Below are 16,989 nucleotides of genomic sequence, written 5' to 3'. Positions count from 1 at the left end.
CCCTCCTCTCCTCCCCCTGCTCATTTTGGGGTGATCACAGGCTCTGCTAGAAGGTATTTTGTGGCAGCTCAGATGTGTTTGGGCTCCTCCTTTCCTCTCGGGGCAGGGATTGCCATGGGTGCTGCCGCAGTCCCTGCGCCTCCCCGGGGAGCACCCGAAACTTTCTCGCGGCTGTTGCGATGTGGAGGCAGCAGCCGCCGCTGCCCGGGAGATGCTGTGAAGAAACAGGTTTTAAGAGCGGGTGTCAGTGAAGCTGTCGGGTCTGTACTGGAAGAACAAAGCAAGTTTTTTTCTTTCTGACGGCTGGTGTCTGAGCCAGAGCACCTCCTCGGCTAACGGGGCGGGCAGTAATTAGAACTGTGGCTGTGTAAAATTGGAAGCAGGTTGTTTACTGAGCTGCTCCTGCCTGAAGTTTTATTCCTGGCCTGGCTGGTGGAAAACTTCCGAATTACTCCGCATTCTGCAGGTGCTGGGGGGGTGTCGCCAGCCAGGGCACCTCTGGGTGCTGGGAACACCACCTTCCTCCCCAGCCCCAGCTGCGGGCGGGCGCAGCCCGGCCCTGCGAGGAAGGGGAACATCTGCTTGTGTTTCGGTGGGCCTGGCGTCCCGCCAGCCGCCTCTCCCCTTCCCCCTCCGTTATTTATAGCATTTCACCGACATCTGGAGTTTGAGCCGATTCGGCGCTGGCTGCCTCCGAGTTGGGGGACGGCGCTGGGTGAGACGTGTGCGGCCGGGGAGGGAGGGAGCCCCCGAGCCCTTCCCAGCAGCGTGCGGGGGGCCACAGCACGCCAGCGTGGAGCCGAAGACCGTCTGGGGGCTGGGAAGCCCCGGGAGCATCCTCACTCCGCTTTTCCCGGCGGCGGGAGAGCGGCCATGTCCTCGTGGCACGGCGCAGATCGGGGGGGGCTCTGCCTGCCCCCTCACAGCGCTGCCGGCCGGCGGTCCCGCTTTCTGGCTGGGTTTCAAGGCTCCTCTGACGTTTGTTCTGTCCCCCCCACCCCAAAGTGTCACCGCGGTCCCCCTGGCCCTGGGGGATGCAGGGCTACAATAGCCCCCTTTCTGGTGGTGCTTTAATGGGAAAATTTGAGTCATTCCTGGGGGCAGGGGAATGAAAACCAGCCCTGCTGTGGCAGGCGGCGGATCCCTGGCACGGCAGCGCAGGGAGGCAATAATCCCGCTCCTGGCCATGGCACAAGCCCAGAGCCTCCCTGGTTCTCATGGCGAGCAGGGCTGCGGGCACCGCCGGCAGCCGTGGCGAGCGCTCCCGCTTCTCCCAGCTTTCCTCACCTTTGTAGGTTTTCACGTCGGGGACACGAGGACCCCCCATCCCCTTCCCAGGTCAGGGCCATAACCATCTGCTTAAAGTTAAGTGCATCCCTAAATCTGGGCGAAGGCAGCAGCCTTTGAGCTTCCAACGAAATTGTAGTAATAATAGTGGCAATTAAATCTTGCCCAGGGCTCAGCTTGGCTCCCGGCACAACCGTTACTGCCAAGGGAGGGTGCCTGTGTCAGGGCGGGTGTAAATGGGCCCCTTGTTCTGGCGGTGCTGCAGCCCCGGGCCACCTTCCCGCCCGGGTTTCTCCCGCCGCTCAGCTCTGTCCCGGCTCCCAGCATCGCCCCTCGCCGCTCTGCCGGCCGGTGTTTGGGTCTTGGTCAGGTCCCGAGCTGCCCTTCTCCTCCGCAACCCCCAAAGGCGGCCGAGCGTCCCTCGCGTGCATCCCTTGGTGCCCACTGCCCGCCGCGGAGAAGCTGAAGTGCAGGGGACGGAGAGGTCCTGGCTGGAGGTGAGACAGCAGGGATGGATGTGGAGGCCCTGAGCAGTGTCCCGTGTCCCCCTGTGACAGCTCCATGTCCCAAGGTGGCTGTGGAGCGGGGTGGGAGCCCAGTGTCCCCCAGCCCCGGCGGGCTCTGCCAATGGAGGTTCTCTTTGCGGGGAGCTGGCGAGCGAAGGAGCTGTTTTCTGACGGAAACCACATGCGAAAGGAGAGGAAACACCACGGGAGCTGACTTAAAAGAAAATATGTTAACAGTGTAAATTAGGCAGGAATGCTCCTGCCTGTGTTTTCTTCAGCTCAGCCGAGCAGAGGCGGAAAGGCTGGATGTGTCGCAGGGTGACCCGGAGCCTGGAGCGCGGCCAGGCAGTGCAATTCCTAACGGCGCTGACGAGACGCTGTTTGGCTGCCCCCAGGAAAGGGCAAAGCCCACCGGGGAGGGACGGCGCTGGTGCCGGCAGCAGCCCCGAAAGCGCCGGTGGGTGTGGAGTGCCACGGGTGAGGTGGTCCCAGGCAGGACTGAGCCGATTAGGTGGTGAGCCCTGATGTCCGGTGATTACGCGCTGTGACGGGGCCGAGGCGGCCGTCACTCCCATGGCAGATGAGCTCAGCTCGGTTTGAGCAAATCCCCGTTGTGGGGGGACGAGCAGGGCCGGAGCTCCCGCTCCCCTCACGGTGCCGCCGTGGGACGCCACACGCTTCCCGGCTGCGCTGAGAGCGACCCTTCAGCCTCGCGGGAGGTTTGGGGGCGAACCCCCTTGCTGAGGCGCACGGCAGCATCGTGGCTTCGGCGCGCTGGTCTGCAGGAGCCGCTCTGCCCTGTGGTGTGCTGGGACCTGCCGGGCTGCCGCGGTGAATGGTACCAACCCGGCCTTGGCCGCTAGACTAGCTCCGTGTCTGTGTGTGTGCGCTCGGCCCTCCTCCTCCTCCTCCTCTCCCGGAGGACCCGGGAGAGGCGGGTGTCCACGCTAGCACCGGTGTTTTATTCCTGGAATAAACCCCTGAAGCGTGACTTCAAGGCGTTTTAGCCCATTGCAGGGCGTGCGCTCGCCTGAGCGAGGGGCGGAGGGGCTGGGGAGGGTCCCGGGACGCGACGCGGCTGCGCTCGCCCGCCGCCGGCCGGGAGCATCCCGGGCAGGGAGGGACCCACGGCCGCTCGGGCTGGGCTGGCGGCCAGTTTGCGTCGTGCTCGAGAGCGTGTGCTAACGCCTGTGCGGCGGCGGTGGTCTTCGAAAAGCCCTTTTCATCCCCAGCCCCACTCAAAGTCAGGCTGCAGGCGACGGTTCGGGGGCACGGCCTGGGCGGTGGGCAGGGGGCATGGGGGCAGCCCCGTCCCAGAGCCAGAGCTTGGGCCGGGTCAGCGGCGAGGGCGAGCGGGCGCTGGCGCCGGGGAGGGGCTTTTCTAGGGGCAGGGGGTTTCGCGGAGCGCGGGGGGCTGCTCTGCCACCCCTCAAAATCCGGGCGGTGAGTTTGCTTCAGGAAACAGAAAAGACCCGAGTGCTGGCGGTTTGGTGCTTCTGCGAGCGGGTTCTGCTGGCGCGGCGGTTGGCACCTGCTAATTAATTGCATGGAAACCCCTCGTTAATCAGAGCCCGTGACATTTTGATACCGGCTCCGTGGTGGAGTCTTGACACATCCAGGTGTGCGAAATGTGGCTGCAGGGACCTGCGCGAGGGTGGCACGAAGCCTGTGCTGCGGCGTCCCGGCGAACCGGGGGGTGTCCCTGGGGGACCCTGGCTCCCAGTAGCAGCACTGGAAACTCTAAGGGGGGTGTGTGTGTGTGTGTGTGTGTGTGTGTGTAAATCAGATGCTGCAAAAGTTGTGATGAGATTGCGAGCTGGCAACACCCAGGCAGTAGTGTTTTTTGGTCTCTTTTTTTTTTTTTTTAATTGAAAGTGTTTCATTGTTATTTAATGTCTTGTTTGTGCATTTTTAAATGGACCAGCTTGAACAGCGTTTCCGAAACCGTTTTCCCTCTAAAGGGACTGTGTTTTGCCTCAGCAGCAAAGGGGTGGTGTGGCATCGGAGCTTAGCAGCCAAGCAGCATTTCCCGGTGTATGGTGCTTGTAGGTGGAGTGTGCCGTGCCATTGCTGCTTAATCCAGTTTATGAAATTAGTGGCCACTGGTGGTATCTGGATTCCTAGAAAAAAAATTTGCTTCATTTTGCAATTGTTTTTGCATGCAGTTTTTTTGTGCGTGCAAACAGACAAAAAACACAGTTATTTTTTGTTGCTTTCTAGTATACGCGTGAATCGAACTTACCCAAACTGGCTTTTGTGTTCTTGGCATGTGAAAGGGCGGCGAAGCCTCCCCTGGAGCAATACCGAAGCGTTTCTGCGGGGGTGAGTGACGGCAGGTTTCTGGGGAGCCCGGATAACGTGCCACTGTTACAGGGAACGCTTCGTCGCAGGGCTTGGGTTTCACAGAGGCAAAATCCCCCTGGGAGCTTAGGAAATATCTTCCCAGAACACAACCAGGGAAACGTTGGCACCGCTCGAAAAGAAAATAAATAGCAGAGCTGGCAAGAGAAGCAGCAGCTCTGTGTCGATAGAGCACGTATGTGCAAAGTGTTGGAGCATGTGCTCGGGTCTGGGTGAAGCGAGGGGAGCAGCAGCGTTTGGTTAATCCCAGAGAGGGGCTTTGCGGAGTCGTGGTCTAAGACCTGTTTTTTTCCAGTGGCCGAGGATTGCGCTAGTCGGGAGGTTTAAGAGCCCAGCGAAAGCCCCGGATCATCTCTGCGGGAGGATAAGCAGTTTTGCCTGAGGATTTCTGCTCAGAACAGATGCTGAATTGGGATTTTATTTATTTATTAAAAACAAAGATCTTGAATGCATTTCATTTGAGGACCTCGAACTCGAGTTTTTGTGGTGAAAGCAGAGCCAGCCCGCGCAGGGCACGGCCCCGTTTACCACCCTCGCAGCCAAGGGACCCTGCAGACGAAGCTGTCCCCTGCGTGGTTTATTTATTTGAGTAATTTGATTTCACCGGTGGTCCCGGGGGATCCCCCGAAGGCGGAGGGACTGGCCCTGCCGGCATATCCCCCCACGGCCGCCTGCCGAGCCCCGGGGATCCCCGCGCTGGGGCAGCAGCCAGAGTGCGGCATCTCCGGGCAATTTTCTCAGTGCTTTCACACCGCTGACTCTGTAAAAAATGGAGCAAGAGGAAAATGGTTTAAAAAGGTCCTTTCTAAACCCAAATGGGCGATCCCAGAAATGTTCCCCTCTGCTGGGGAGACGTGCCCCCTTTTCCTAGCTGCACAGAGCCCTGTGCATCCTTTCGGGTCGCGCGGCTCCAACCCTCTTCGGCCGGTTGAATCATTTCCTGTTTTCTTCAGTTTTTGAGGAACTCCAAGGAGAGCTGGGAATGTTTGCAGATGGGGTGAACTGACTGCGCTGGGGCCATGGGAAAAACACCGGCGTGCCAGAGCTGCGAAGGGAGAGGGTGCGAGCGCGGGGCCGGTCCTGGCTTTTGCTGAGCAGGTAGCTGAAGCGCTCCCGTTTTCGGCAGGAGCTGGCTTTTATCGATCGGTGGATGTTGCACTGATGACTTTTTCCCCTTTTAAGAACCAGTCCGTGCATTGAGGTGTTGATGCCAAGCGCATCTCCCCGGGCAGGTGCCTGTGGGTCTCTTTTCCTCCAAAATTTGCCCTGGTAGCACCCGTGCGCCCCACAAGCTGAGCCGCGGTGTGTGTGTGAGCAGCCGGTAAGGCTCTTCTGGCAGCTCCCGTCGTGCTTTTTTTTTTTTTAATTGAAAAACCTGCATTGCCAAATTAATCTCTGTAGAAGTTCAGGTACAGTTTGCAGCTGGTCCAAGTACGCCCCGATGCCCACGGCGGGCGCCGCCGATGGCAGCCCTCGTTTGCGAGGGCTTTGTGAGGGGTTTGGTGCTCTGGCCCCGAGGTGTCCCTGCCTGTGCCGGAGCCGCGGCGTCGCGGGCAGCTCGGACCTGGCGTCCAGTGAGGGCTGGGCGTCCCGCATCCCCTTTTCTTCCCGCATGCTGGGATTGAGCTGGTCAAGCAGGTCCCGAGTCCTGATCCACCTCTGTCTCCCCAGGCATTGCAGCCACGGCCAAAATTCCCCTGCGTTTTGCTCCAGGACCCTGGGACTGATCTCATTGCTCGCTGTTGGAGGGCGCAGTCGGCACGCGCCCGTGCGCCTGGGCGCAGACGGGTGCACGTGGGCGCAGCTCCAGCTCTCGCTCTGGCCGGGGTTGCCGGGTGCCGGTGCTTGGCCCCGGGGAAGGCTTTGCTCTCGCCTCTCTGCTTTGGGGCTCGGCGGGGCCGGGAGCCCACGGGGGTTCAGGCTGCCAGCGCTGCAGGGGCTGTGTTTGGAAGAGCTCAGGGTGAGGGAGCAAGTCGCGGCGGGCCCGGCGGAGGCGGTTTGGTGTGGAAGGGCCCTGGGAAGGTGCAGCCTGAAGTGATGGGGGGAAAGTGGCTTTTTTGCATTCGTATTCCCAGCAAAGGACTGCGTGCGGATGGAGGCTGCAGTCACGCCAGAGTCATCCTCCAAACTCTTTCAACCCACCGTGAACCCCACCGGCTCCCGTGTTTCATAAGCAGCTCGAGGAGAGCTGTGCTGGGGTGTTTATTTACATCCCATGGAGCCGGCGCGTGCGTGTGGGGTCGGAGCGAGCGCTGGACGGGGCAGTGAAGCAGTCCTGGTGGCTTTCTGCCTCCCCTTGCCCTGTGCCCACGTCTCGTCCCGTTGCATTAAAGCCTGCGGCCGGGTGTCCGGAGCCCCTGCTTGCCGGGCGGCCACGGTTACGGCTCGCAGCACGGGGACATGTGCTCTGTGGCGTGAAGTGGGTATTTCTTGCTGGGATTATTTGGGTTTATCTCTCGTCACCTGTGGCCTCTGTCCCCTGCCAGCGGCAGCAGCGTCCCCCCGGCTGGGTGCCTGTGGTCGGTGTGGGTGACGGCTGATGCCCTGCGCCTGGGGGTCCGCCGGCCCTGCGCCCTGCCAAGTGGGGACAGGGACACGTGTTCCGCGTTAATGCGGTGCCGTAGGGTCTGAGCGGGGAGCGGTGCCCTGGCGTGGGAGGGTGCCGCGTGGCTGCGCTCTCTGTCCCCGTTGGCAGCCGGTGGCCCCGTGGCCGTGCTGAGGGGAAGGGCGGCAGAGCCGTTCCCCGGCACGGCGGGTCCCTGGGGGTGACTGCCCCTGCCTGGCGCTCCTCTGGAAAATCCCTTCTTTGAGGGGATGAAGGAGACGGGATCAACCCCCGAAGTCACTTAGCCGTGGTGGCCCGGCAGCAGGAGCCGGCAGCGTGCCGGCAGTGCCTGGCCGCCCGGTAATCGGCTTGCTTGGGCGCTGTGCTCCTCCGGCAGGAATTAGGCATTGACCCTGGGCTGCCATCGGCAGGTCACTGCTGTCCCCACGGAGGGCTGGGAGATCAGCGAGCGCTGGTGAATTGATTCAGCTCTTTGCTGCCCACCGTATTTGCCCCACCGTGACTCGCAGTGGCCAAAAATGGCCTTGTATCGTTGCCACGGGGTTATTCCTGGTTGTCATTGGGGCACGTGAGGACCCTGTGCACAGTCGGGCTCCGCGGTGGCGGTGGGAAACTCCCTTTGGCTTGTTTGGCTCTTGCCGCGCAGGGTCCGCGTGCAGCTGGAGCCCCTTATCCCGGGGGTCCCCCGCGGGGGTGGTGGCCAGGCCAGGTCTCCTGGGCGTCAGCCATGGGTGCCCTCAGCTCCCGCAGCCCTTCCTGACGAGGAAGCAGCTTTTAAGCAGTGTTGTGGGTGTTCTGCAGGAATAAACCCAAGGTGCTGCGAGCACAAGGAGCCGCCGGCACAGGCAGTTCCCGGCGAAGGCAGCGCGGCGTGTAGGAGCCCCAGAGCCGTGCGAGGAGGGGGGACATCTCTGGGCATGCGGCGGGAGGGGAAGGGGTGCGGGTTTGGTGTTTCAGGGTACCTTTTGGCACCGACGGGGACGTGGAGGAAATTGCGGCGTGGATTTTTAATTTGGAAGGAAAGGCTGTAAGAGATTTCACCGTAGTGTGGCCTGATAAAAACAAGGTCTGTTGGCGGGAGAGGAGCAGCGTTTCTTTTCATGAAAGATTAGAACTCGGCCGCAGGGGGTGTTTTCCTTAAGCCACAGATGAAAATGAAAAGCCGTCTCTCCAAGGTGGCTGTACCATTCACCCTACAGCAAGCTCAGTGCTTCCGTGCTGCGGGGAGCCATCAGGCGTGGGGTTCATCACCCCGGCCCCCAGAGACCCTCTGCTGGGACAGGATCATACCTGTGGGTGAAGCCGATGTCACCGGGACCGAGGGCATGATGCTGCCTTAAATAAATAACTGAGGTTAATCCAGTGTCTCGGCGAGCCTCTGTGCTTCGCCTGGGCTCTCAGGTTTGGTTCCTCCCTGCCCGGGGCTGCAGCCATGGGGCTCGGCCGCTGCCCCGGGGGGGTCTTGGCGTAGGGGTGGACTTTATCTGCGCTGCTTCTGGTGAAGGAAATGCATTTTTTTGTTGCTTTAATTTTTCTGGAATGGTTTTGGACAATTGATTTTCTAAAATAGACTCAATGAGAGGAAATTCATTTGTTAACCTGTCCCCTGCAGGGGAACGGGAGGACAGGGTGCAGATACGGCGCTTCCTTGGTAGCTTTATTTACGATTGCATCTGCTTTAGAGCAAAACCAAACATATAAATTAACCGCCGTCTTTTGTCTCCCCCCAACCCCTCCTCTGTTAATCAGGATTTAAATGGACAGAAGGAGCTGTGCCCTCGCCTCTGCCACCTGAAGAAGGGCCCCAGCGGCTACGGCTTCAACCTGCACAGCGAGAAGTCCCGGCCGGGGCAGTTCATCCGCTCGGTCGACCCCGACTCGCCAGCCTCCAGAGCGGGTCTGCGGCCCCAGGACCGGCTGGTGGAGGTAACGGCACGGGGGTTCAGCACGTCCCTTCCTGGGACACCTTTTGGGGTTTCCTCAGCGCGTGCCGCGTGGGGATGTTCAATCCTGCCCAGCCTGGCAGGAGCGGCCGGGTCCTGTCCCCCTCTCGCAGGTGGGGAGAGGGACAGCACAAGTGATGGGACCCTCGGGAAGCCTGAAGCCGAGTCAACCCCCGGTCCCATGACCTTTTCCATCACTCCCCCCTGTATTCCTCCATGATACAGAGCCGTGAGACGGCTGCGGGAGCTTCGGCAGGGGCTTTGTGGTCCTTTGGCAGCTCTTTCAAAGTGGGCGCGTGCGAGCGCTGAAATCCAGGTGCTGCTTCTGGCTCCGGCTGGCACAGAGCAGGGTCGGAGCCGGCGAGCTGCTGCCCCTCTGCCCGTCCGGGTGGCTCGGGGCTGGCGGCGGAGTCCTGCGGGCAGATGGGGTGCTCGATGGGCGTCTGTCTGCCCCGCTGCAGCACGGCGAGCCCCGTACTTGCTGGCATTGCCTGATGCCGCGCGGTGCTGCGCTGGCTCTGCCCACTGCAGCTAAAGGGGTGTGGGGACACGTGGGACACGTCCCACCGCCAGCGCTGGGCAGGGGGTGGCCTCCCTCCGCGCTGGCGTCCCGCCGTGGTGCGGGGACGGGTTGGGGCTGCCCCGCTGAGCTGATGCGCTGCCAGGCAGGCGTTTGGAAAAAGAAGGGGAAAAGCTTTGCAGAGATTTTAAGACACAAAATTATGAAAAATGAGGAGAAACTGCTCTTGGAAGCAGCTTCCTGGTCGCCGAATGCTGGACAACACAAGTTTGGATGTGGCCAGGAATCGCCTCCCTTCGCCTTGTTTGTGTCCTGTGATTTTCCTGAAGAACGAGGTTCCCCCGTCCAGGGCTGCCCACGCTTTGGGCAGGGCTTGAGCAGTGCACGGGCAGGGCTTGATCCGGCAGCCGGAGCCCCAGGCACGGCAGCCGTCACCCCTTTCATTTCTGCACCACGGGAGCACCTGGATGCCCCTTCTCGGGATGTTGTGTGGCCCTTCCCCAGGAGGGTGAACCCCAAACCCCTCCCGCAGGGACCGAGCCGTGGCCCTCGCTGCCGGCTCAGGGGTGAACGGGGTTTGCACTCCTGGAAGAAAACACTCGCACCCTGCGGAGCCGGGCGAGCGGGGGAAATACTAAGACCAAAACACTCGCCTGCTTTCTAGCCCTGTGAGGAATTGTTCCCCAGCCAGTGGGAGCTGCTGCCTCTTCCCAGCACCTGAAAGTTTAATGCCGGGAGCAGCGCGGGGCCGCGGCCGGGAGCGGGGTGCCGGCGGCAGCAGCGCTGTGTCACAGCGAGGTTGTGTTATTTATTTATCGGTGCTTGGCAGAGCGCCGGGCACACACAAAGCGGCGAGGGGTGAGCTGGTGAGCTGGGAAACACAATCCCCTCCGTACCTGCTCTTTCGGGCTTTGATAAATATTTGATGCCCCCCAGCCCTGCTGCCCGGGGCGGGCTGGGGGTGCTGGGGCGGAGGGGGAGCAGCCCTGTGCCGCCTGGCCGAGCTCAACCAGGGGTGAGGACAGGGCGTGAATCGGGGTGACCTGGAGTGCCAGGAGGATGCTGCTGGGGACGGAGGGAGGCTACAGGCCGGCAGCTGAGGTTGCCACTGAGCTGCAAAGCCTGGGGAGGGGGTTCCCTTTCCATCCCAGCCCTTGCAGCCGTGTCCTGGCCCTTAGGACCTGCCCCAGGTTTGTGTTCAGGTGTTCAAAATGTGAAGGGGAACCCCAAGTTTGGAGCTGGCCCAGCTGAGGCTCTGCAGCGTTCTCCTGCCTTGTCCCTTTGTGGCGGGGACGAGCGGCCGCCGCCTCTGGGTCGTGCCGAGGCTGTTGGGGTCTCCAGCCCTCCGACAGCCTCGGCATGACCCAGAGGAGCGGCCGCTCGTCCCCGCTGTGTGGCAGCCACCACTTTGCAGTGAGAAGGACCACGGCTGGTCCAGGACCAGCTTCCTCCGCTGTCCCACTTCCTCCGCTGCTGGGGCAGCGCCGCGCTGGTGCCGCTCAGCTCCCGGGCGGGCTGCCGGGATGGGCGTACCCTGCTCCCGGGCTCGGTCCCGGCTCCGGCGTCGGTGTGCTCTGTGTGTTGGGCTCCAGCACTGGAGAAGGCAGTTGTCCGTCTGCAGGCAGAGGAGGAATAAAAATGTGTTGATGCTGGTGGTACCTGGACAGCCGGGCTCTGCAGGCGAGCAGGCGTGGGCGGCCAGCGCATGCATGATTATAACGTTATCCGTGGCTTAGAAAAAATAAAGAGAACCTGCTGTTTGCTTCTCCTAACCGAGGCCTTTCTGTGCTGGGCTGGACAGAAGTACTTGATTTGTTTCAGAAAGCTGTAGTAACGGAGTAGGTATTTTTACGAGGAGGAGGTTACTCTGCTCCCGGTGATCGCTGTACCAGCAGCACTCTCTCCCCTCCCCATCCAAGCTGAACTAGCACATCGCCGCGGTGCCGCGGGCAGGCACCTTTGGATGCCAAAGGCAGGACGGATGGCGAAGGGTGGGCTGAGCTTTGCCAGAGACGAGCTGGAGCATTGAAAAGAGTTTATCGCACAAAAGCGGGTCCAGCCGCGAGGGGCCGGGTGGTGCAGAGACCTTCCCCTGCGGGACAAAGGGTGATTCATTCCCCACCGCGAACAATGCCTCGAAATCGCCATTGTCCCCTCGCTGGGGGGAACAATTGGGAGCACAGGATCACGTTCCCGGGTAGGTCCCGGCTCGCACGCAGGGAAGGGAGAAATGAATCCGTGCAGCAGACATGGGGACTCGCCCGCCGGGGACACGGGAAATCCACGGTTCTCCATCATGGAGGGTGAATGGTGGCACGGTGATGCTGCAGCCGCCTGGGCAGGGCTGGGGAGCAGGACACACTGGTGGCACCCGAGCCGGCGCCTGCGCACATCGTTGCACCTCATAGGCAGCCTGAGATACCTGGGGCACATCCGAGGTGAAGGCTGGGTTTAAAATCACTAAAGAGGGCAGCCAGACCTGGGTGGGTGAGCTGATGGCGGGGTCCCGGGGCCTGTGACTCCTGGTGGACGTGTTCGGGAGGAGGGCAGTAACACCAAGGATGCTCTGGCAGAGGTGCTGGGCGGGTGGTGGGAGGCCATGGCTGGCTTGAGAGAGGGGGAAGGAAAAAGCCTGTAGCCTTCCTATCATCCCAACAGAAATTAAAAAAGGAAAATCCCATCCCTTAGGGGATGAGGAGGCTGCCCTGCGGGTCTGTGAGCGGGGACCAGCATCTCTGCTGCGGGGGGCACAGGCTTGGGCTCTGATGCCGTCGCTTTGCAGGTGAACGGCATAAACGTGGAAGGTCTGCGGCACTCGGAGGTGGTGTCCCACATTAAGTCCAGGGAGAACGAAGCCAGGCTGCTGGTGGTGGACCCTGAAACAGATGATTACTTCAAGAAGCTGGGGGTGACCCCCACGGAGGAGCACACCAAAGGTGAGACCTCGCTTTCCCTGTGTCACCCTGCGCCGTTCCCGTGACTCACCGTGTCGTGGGTGGGAGTTCAGAAGTGAGGGAGAGTCATGTTTCCCTTGTCTCATCCCTTGGTAGTTTCCTGAGCACCACCCAGCTATTTATAAATAGTGAGAATACTTCCCAACCTAGCCAAAAAACAATTTTGTTTTTTTTACATGGTGAAAAATTAACTTAGGAACTTGCTGCCATAAAGGGGCTGAGGCAAAGTTGGACGTTTGGACTTGATGATCTGAGAGGTCTTTTCCAACCTTAATGATTCTGTGAAAGGCTGGTGGGATCTGGGGGGAGCTGGGTGCTCGGTGAGCGACGAGCTTGTGGGGGGATGCTCAGATGGGACCGGTCCGTCTGGCTGGGAAGCCGCTGCCACGGCCGTTCCTCGGGCCCCTCCATTTCCTGCAGCAGCACCCGCACCCTGGGAGACGGGGTGCCTGGCGTCGGAGCGGGCGGACCCGCAGGGTCCGGGGGAGCAGAGCCAGGGCGCTGAGCTGGGGTCTCGGGAGGGAGGGTGCAATATGTCCCCCGCTGCTCTTTGCTCCGTCGAAGGAGCTTGAGGCGCATCGCGAAATGCTGGAGCAAGCTCGGTGCGCGCGCAGGGGAAAGGCTTTCACGCCACGGCGCTCACAGGCGCGGCTGCTGCAGGAAATGTTTTCCGTGCTGTTGGAACCTGGCAGAGAAAGCCGCCTCTCCACTCCCCAACCTGTTGTGCGGCAGCTCTGGGTGGGGAGGGAGCGGGGCGCTCCCCAGCCCGTCCTGTCCCCCGGCTGAATGGGGAGCTCTGTTTCCCAGTACAGCTGTTCCTTATCTGCACCCCGGCTCCCTCGGATGCTCAATGGGGAGATTTGTCCAAAGAAATTGGTCAAACAATGCCGAGAAGCGCACGGGGCGAAAGCGGTGTCAGATGCTGCGCGTCGGTTCGAGGAGGAGCTGGGGCGAGAGCTGTCTGCCGGCACGAGCGAGAAAGGAGCCCTTGTTCCCCGGCGGGGGGACGCGGCCGGGGCCACCGACGCGCAGCGGGGTGCTCGAGCCCCTGCCCTGGCCCTGCGGCCCTCGCTGCCGTCTCGACGCGCTCGCCCGAGGTCCAGAATTGGGTCTGCCTGGGCGGTGACACGACATGTGTTGATGACAAAGTGCTCTGGTGAATTCTGTTGTTTGCGGGATGAAAGGCAATAATAGTTGCGCTCTTTGATTCAAGTGCTTTGACCTCAAGCTGACAATTTCAAAGTCTTACAGCTGATCCTGAGCACCTCAGTGTTTTAGCCAATGAGTGTATCTGAAGAGCTATGCACCTTTCAGGATTAAGGAAATACAAAAATATTTCTTTAATAATGCTTGCGATTTGAAGCTTGCTTCTCATTTAAATAACGTTATCTTTTAGCTTCTAACGATACCGGAGACTTCAGCGTCATCTCTGCTATGAGCTGACTTTCTCCTGGTGACCGTTGCTCAGAGTTTTTCGTACTGTACATGAGTCCGACATTCAGTGTGATAAAATACTGAAGGATCCCAGCACCATAACAGAGCCTTTTGCACCAGCACAGTCTCAAAATCGTGATTTGGGTTTGTTTATTTCTAAACGCGAAGGGGCCCCGATTCGCAGTAGGAATCCCTGCGGCTCGCGCCGATCCAGCCCCCGGATCGGTCCTTCGGAAGGACCGTGTCCGTACGTGGTGCAGGGAGACGATGGCTTTGGAGCTGCCCTGGGTTTCTGCAGTTGCAGGCTGCATTTGGCACCACACGCTGCTCTTGCTTCACTGGATTTTGGGTTACACGGCCGTGTGCATCCACATCGTTGTCTTCTGCTGGAGAGATGCACTGAGTGAGGGCTTTGCCCCAGGGAGCGTTGATGCTCAACATAACTCGGTTATTAACCCCGCCACAGTGAACACGTCCGTTAGCCTGGGACGGATGAGACGTGAAAATGACTTTAGCAATGTCTTGATGGTGGTGACTGGCAGCTTATCGCATAAAATTTGCCGTCATGTGGAATGTTGTTAGTGCAAATTATTGGAAGTGAGCAGAAGAAGTGCCAGGGTACCTGGGGAGCGGGTTGTTTGCCGCACGCTGTTGTGATACCAACAAGATGCTAATTTTGTGAAGAGCGTGGGTTTGGTTTTTAAGATTTCTGATGAAACAGCTTCTGAAGAAAAATTACTTAACAGTGGGAGTGCGCTGAATTTAGTGCTCATCGAAGGAAGTTACTTGGTCCCTTTCCTGGAAAGTGTTTTCTTCTGACGAAAACAGGGCGTGAAATCAAGGGAAGTCAGGGGAATTGGAAAAAATTTGGTTCCGGAAGGGCACAAGGCGGGTGGACAGGCTTTTGTGTGGGCTCGGAAGCAGCACAGGACAAAGTCAAGAGATGAGACACGCTGAGCGGGTGGGGCGGGCGAGGGAGAAGGCAGGCTCGGGGTGGCCGGGTGGGCGATGCTGAGGGATGCTTGCCTGGGACCCGTGGCCAGCAACCCCAGGTGAGCGTATTTACCGCGTTATTTTCTTTATGTGGTCTATAGGTGTGGTACCTCAGCCCATGACAAACGGATCCGCACAGACTCAGGTGAGTACTCGCCTGCTCCAGGATGCCCCGGCCGCCGGGGTGGGTGGGCAGCACCCCGGGTTAGCTCAGCTTAGGGGGACGTGTTGGAGTGATCAAGAGGGATTGGGCGTGAGGGGCCAGGCTCCTGGCACGCCGGCTTTCTGTGGCTCCCACCTGGGATATGTGAGACTGTCGGGGTGACTTGCCAGCCTGCAGAGCAGAGAGGGATGCTCATGATGTCCCCAAAGCTCAGCTTAACTGCTGCTGGCTGATTTTAACTGTTTCCTGCTGTGGCTTTAATTTAGGGGTTGAATGAGGCTGGTTTCAGCCCCATTTAGTCGCCGATCCCAGTGATGGAGGGAGGAGGTGAGCGGCTGCCCGGCGCTGGCAGGAGTGGCACCGTGCTTGGCACGGCATGGGGCTGCGGGAGGGCAGCGGCTCTGCCGGCAAACCCCGGGGTGTGCCCGCGAGTGCACATGTGCGTGCATGTGTGCGTGCATGTGTGCGTGCAGGGTCCCTTCGGCAGGACCCTCCTCTCCAGGCTGCGCTCCTGTCCCTGGACAAGGCAGGCGCTGCTCTCCGCCCGGCGGGGCGGCTGGGGTGTCTGTCCCCACCAGGCTGGAGCAGTTTTCTGCCTGGCTTTTTATTTTTGTCTAATTCTGCCTTTGTGCAAACTGGACTAACATTTTAATCTCCACTAGCTGAATGGAGGATCCACGTCTTCATCTCACAGTGACCTTCAAAGTCCGGGGAAGGAATCGGAGGTAAAAAACCCCAAACATTCCCCCTCCCTTTTCCATGCTGCTGTAGGTACATACTTGCCTTACAGTACCATGTGACGGTGCCTTTCAGCACATCTTCAGTTTTGCCTGGCAGACTTGGGTGCTCTTGTATCCATCCGTCCAGCAAAACCCGGAGTTTTCTGTCATCCCTTGCGCTGTAGATGCGCATGAAAAGGAGCCGTGAGCTGCTGGTTCCAGTGCAGAGGTGGCCACGTTGCCGGGAAGGGTCGATAACTCCATCAGGTGGCCAGTCACGGCTCAGGCCCCTCGGGTGACGTGTGCTGTAGCAGCACGAGCTGCTGATCCAGGGATGTTCTTTCCCCTCTTCGTCGGGGGGGACGGAAAAGCTCGCGGGGGTCACCTGCCTCTGCCCGCAGCAGCAGATGTCCCGTATTCAGGGACGAGTTTTGCAAAGGCGCGGATGCTCCATCCTGGCTCTGGGAGGATCTGCGCGTGCTCGTTCCTTCGGGCATCGTGACCTCGGGGAGGAGGTGGCACTGCCCCAAACCGAGCAGAGGAGAATGTCAAGGGGTAACGGCAGCGACTTAATTGGTGATTCGTTGGGCTCATGCTTGAATAGCTTTGAGAGGAGGTATAAGATGAAAGGATGCCTGCGAGAGTTTCAGATCTTAAGTGTAATTATACTGACGAGCTGCAGGGCGGGAGGTGAGGCTGGGAAGCAGGGAGGGCAGGAGGAGCAGAGCTGTGAGGTTCAGGTGCTGCTAACAGGAACAAGGCAGGTTAAAATTTGAAAAAGCCAAATTGCTTTTAGCTTGGAGCACGGTGAATTTATCACAGTGTTTAAAGGAGTTGCTCAAGATGGGAGGAGCGTGGATTTGGTGACCCGCGGGGCTGGCGCTGCTTCTCTGGTGGAACCTGGCTGAACGCTGCAGCGAAGGGCCAGAAGGCAGGTAGACCTCGCTGTGCAAGGTGAATGAGCGACCACAAGTGAACATAAGGCATAGATTGGTATTCTCTTGGTGTTATTAATGTAGCAGGGTTTTTTTCTTAAGATAGTAAGTACGGGATTTCTAAAGCACTCAAAAAATTATCTTTAGCGTGGCTCTGCTAAAAATAGAGGAATGCTTCCATGCAGGTGCTCTGGGGTCCCTGCTGGTTCTCGGCGCTGGCGTTGTCCCCTGCCCCAGGATGGCAGGCAGCGTGGTGGAAGACCTGCCCATGGTTATCAGCAGGGTTTGTGAAATCACTGGTTTGGAGCTTTGCATGTTGTGGTAGGGCAGCAATGCAAGTAGGCAGGCTTTAAAATATTTCCTTAGAACTGAAGGTCGTGGTTCTGTGTGTTTGCCCACTATTGACACAAGCGTGGCGCTTGCAGAGTGTGGCCGTGCAGCTCCGGGGTGCAGCCACTTCCCCCCGAGCCGGGCTCCTCGGGCACCTCGTCCCTGCCCGGCACCGGGTCCAGGCGCTGGCGGAGCCTCAGTACAGATGTGATCAAACTGCTGGGTACAGATGTGATCGATGAAGCGGAAGCTTTAGATTGCGCGCGCTGTGGAGCGTG

The 16,989-nt window shown here is 59.8% G+C and overlaps 1 protein-coding gene across 1 annotated transcript; it reads left to right on the top strand.

Annotated features, from left to right (window-relative positions):
• Positions 1-3,089: 3,089 nt before the first annotated feature.
• Positions 3,090-15,452, top strand: LOC309416253 (Na(+)/H(+) exchange regulatory cofactor NHE-RF2-like; the record flags this gene model as incomplete). The annotated part of the gene is made up of 5 exons (XM_082015825.1): positions 3,090-3,236; positions 8,470-8,646; positions 11,966-12,119; positions 14,666-14,709; positions 15,390-15,452. Coding segments are annotated over 5 exons (585 nt in total), but the record flags the coding sequence as incomplete, so codon positions are not given.
• Positions 15,453-16,989: the final 1,537 nt, after the last annotated feature.

The sequence above is a fragment of the Phaethon aethereus genome (assembly GCF_964289735.1).
Source record: "Phaethon aethereus genome assembly, contig: HAP1_SCAFFOLD_608, whole genome shotgun sequence".
Classification (NCBI taxonomy): domain Eukaryota; kingdom Metazoa; phylum Chordata; class Aves; order Phaethontiformes; family Phaethontidae; genus Phaethon; species Phaethon aethereus.
This window is presented reverse-complemented; position numbering and strand designations above follow the sequence as displayed.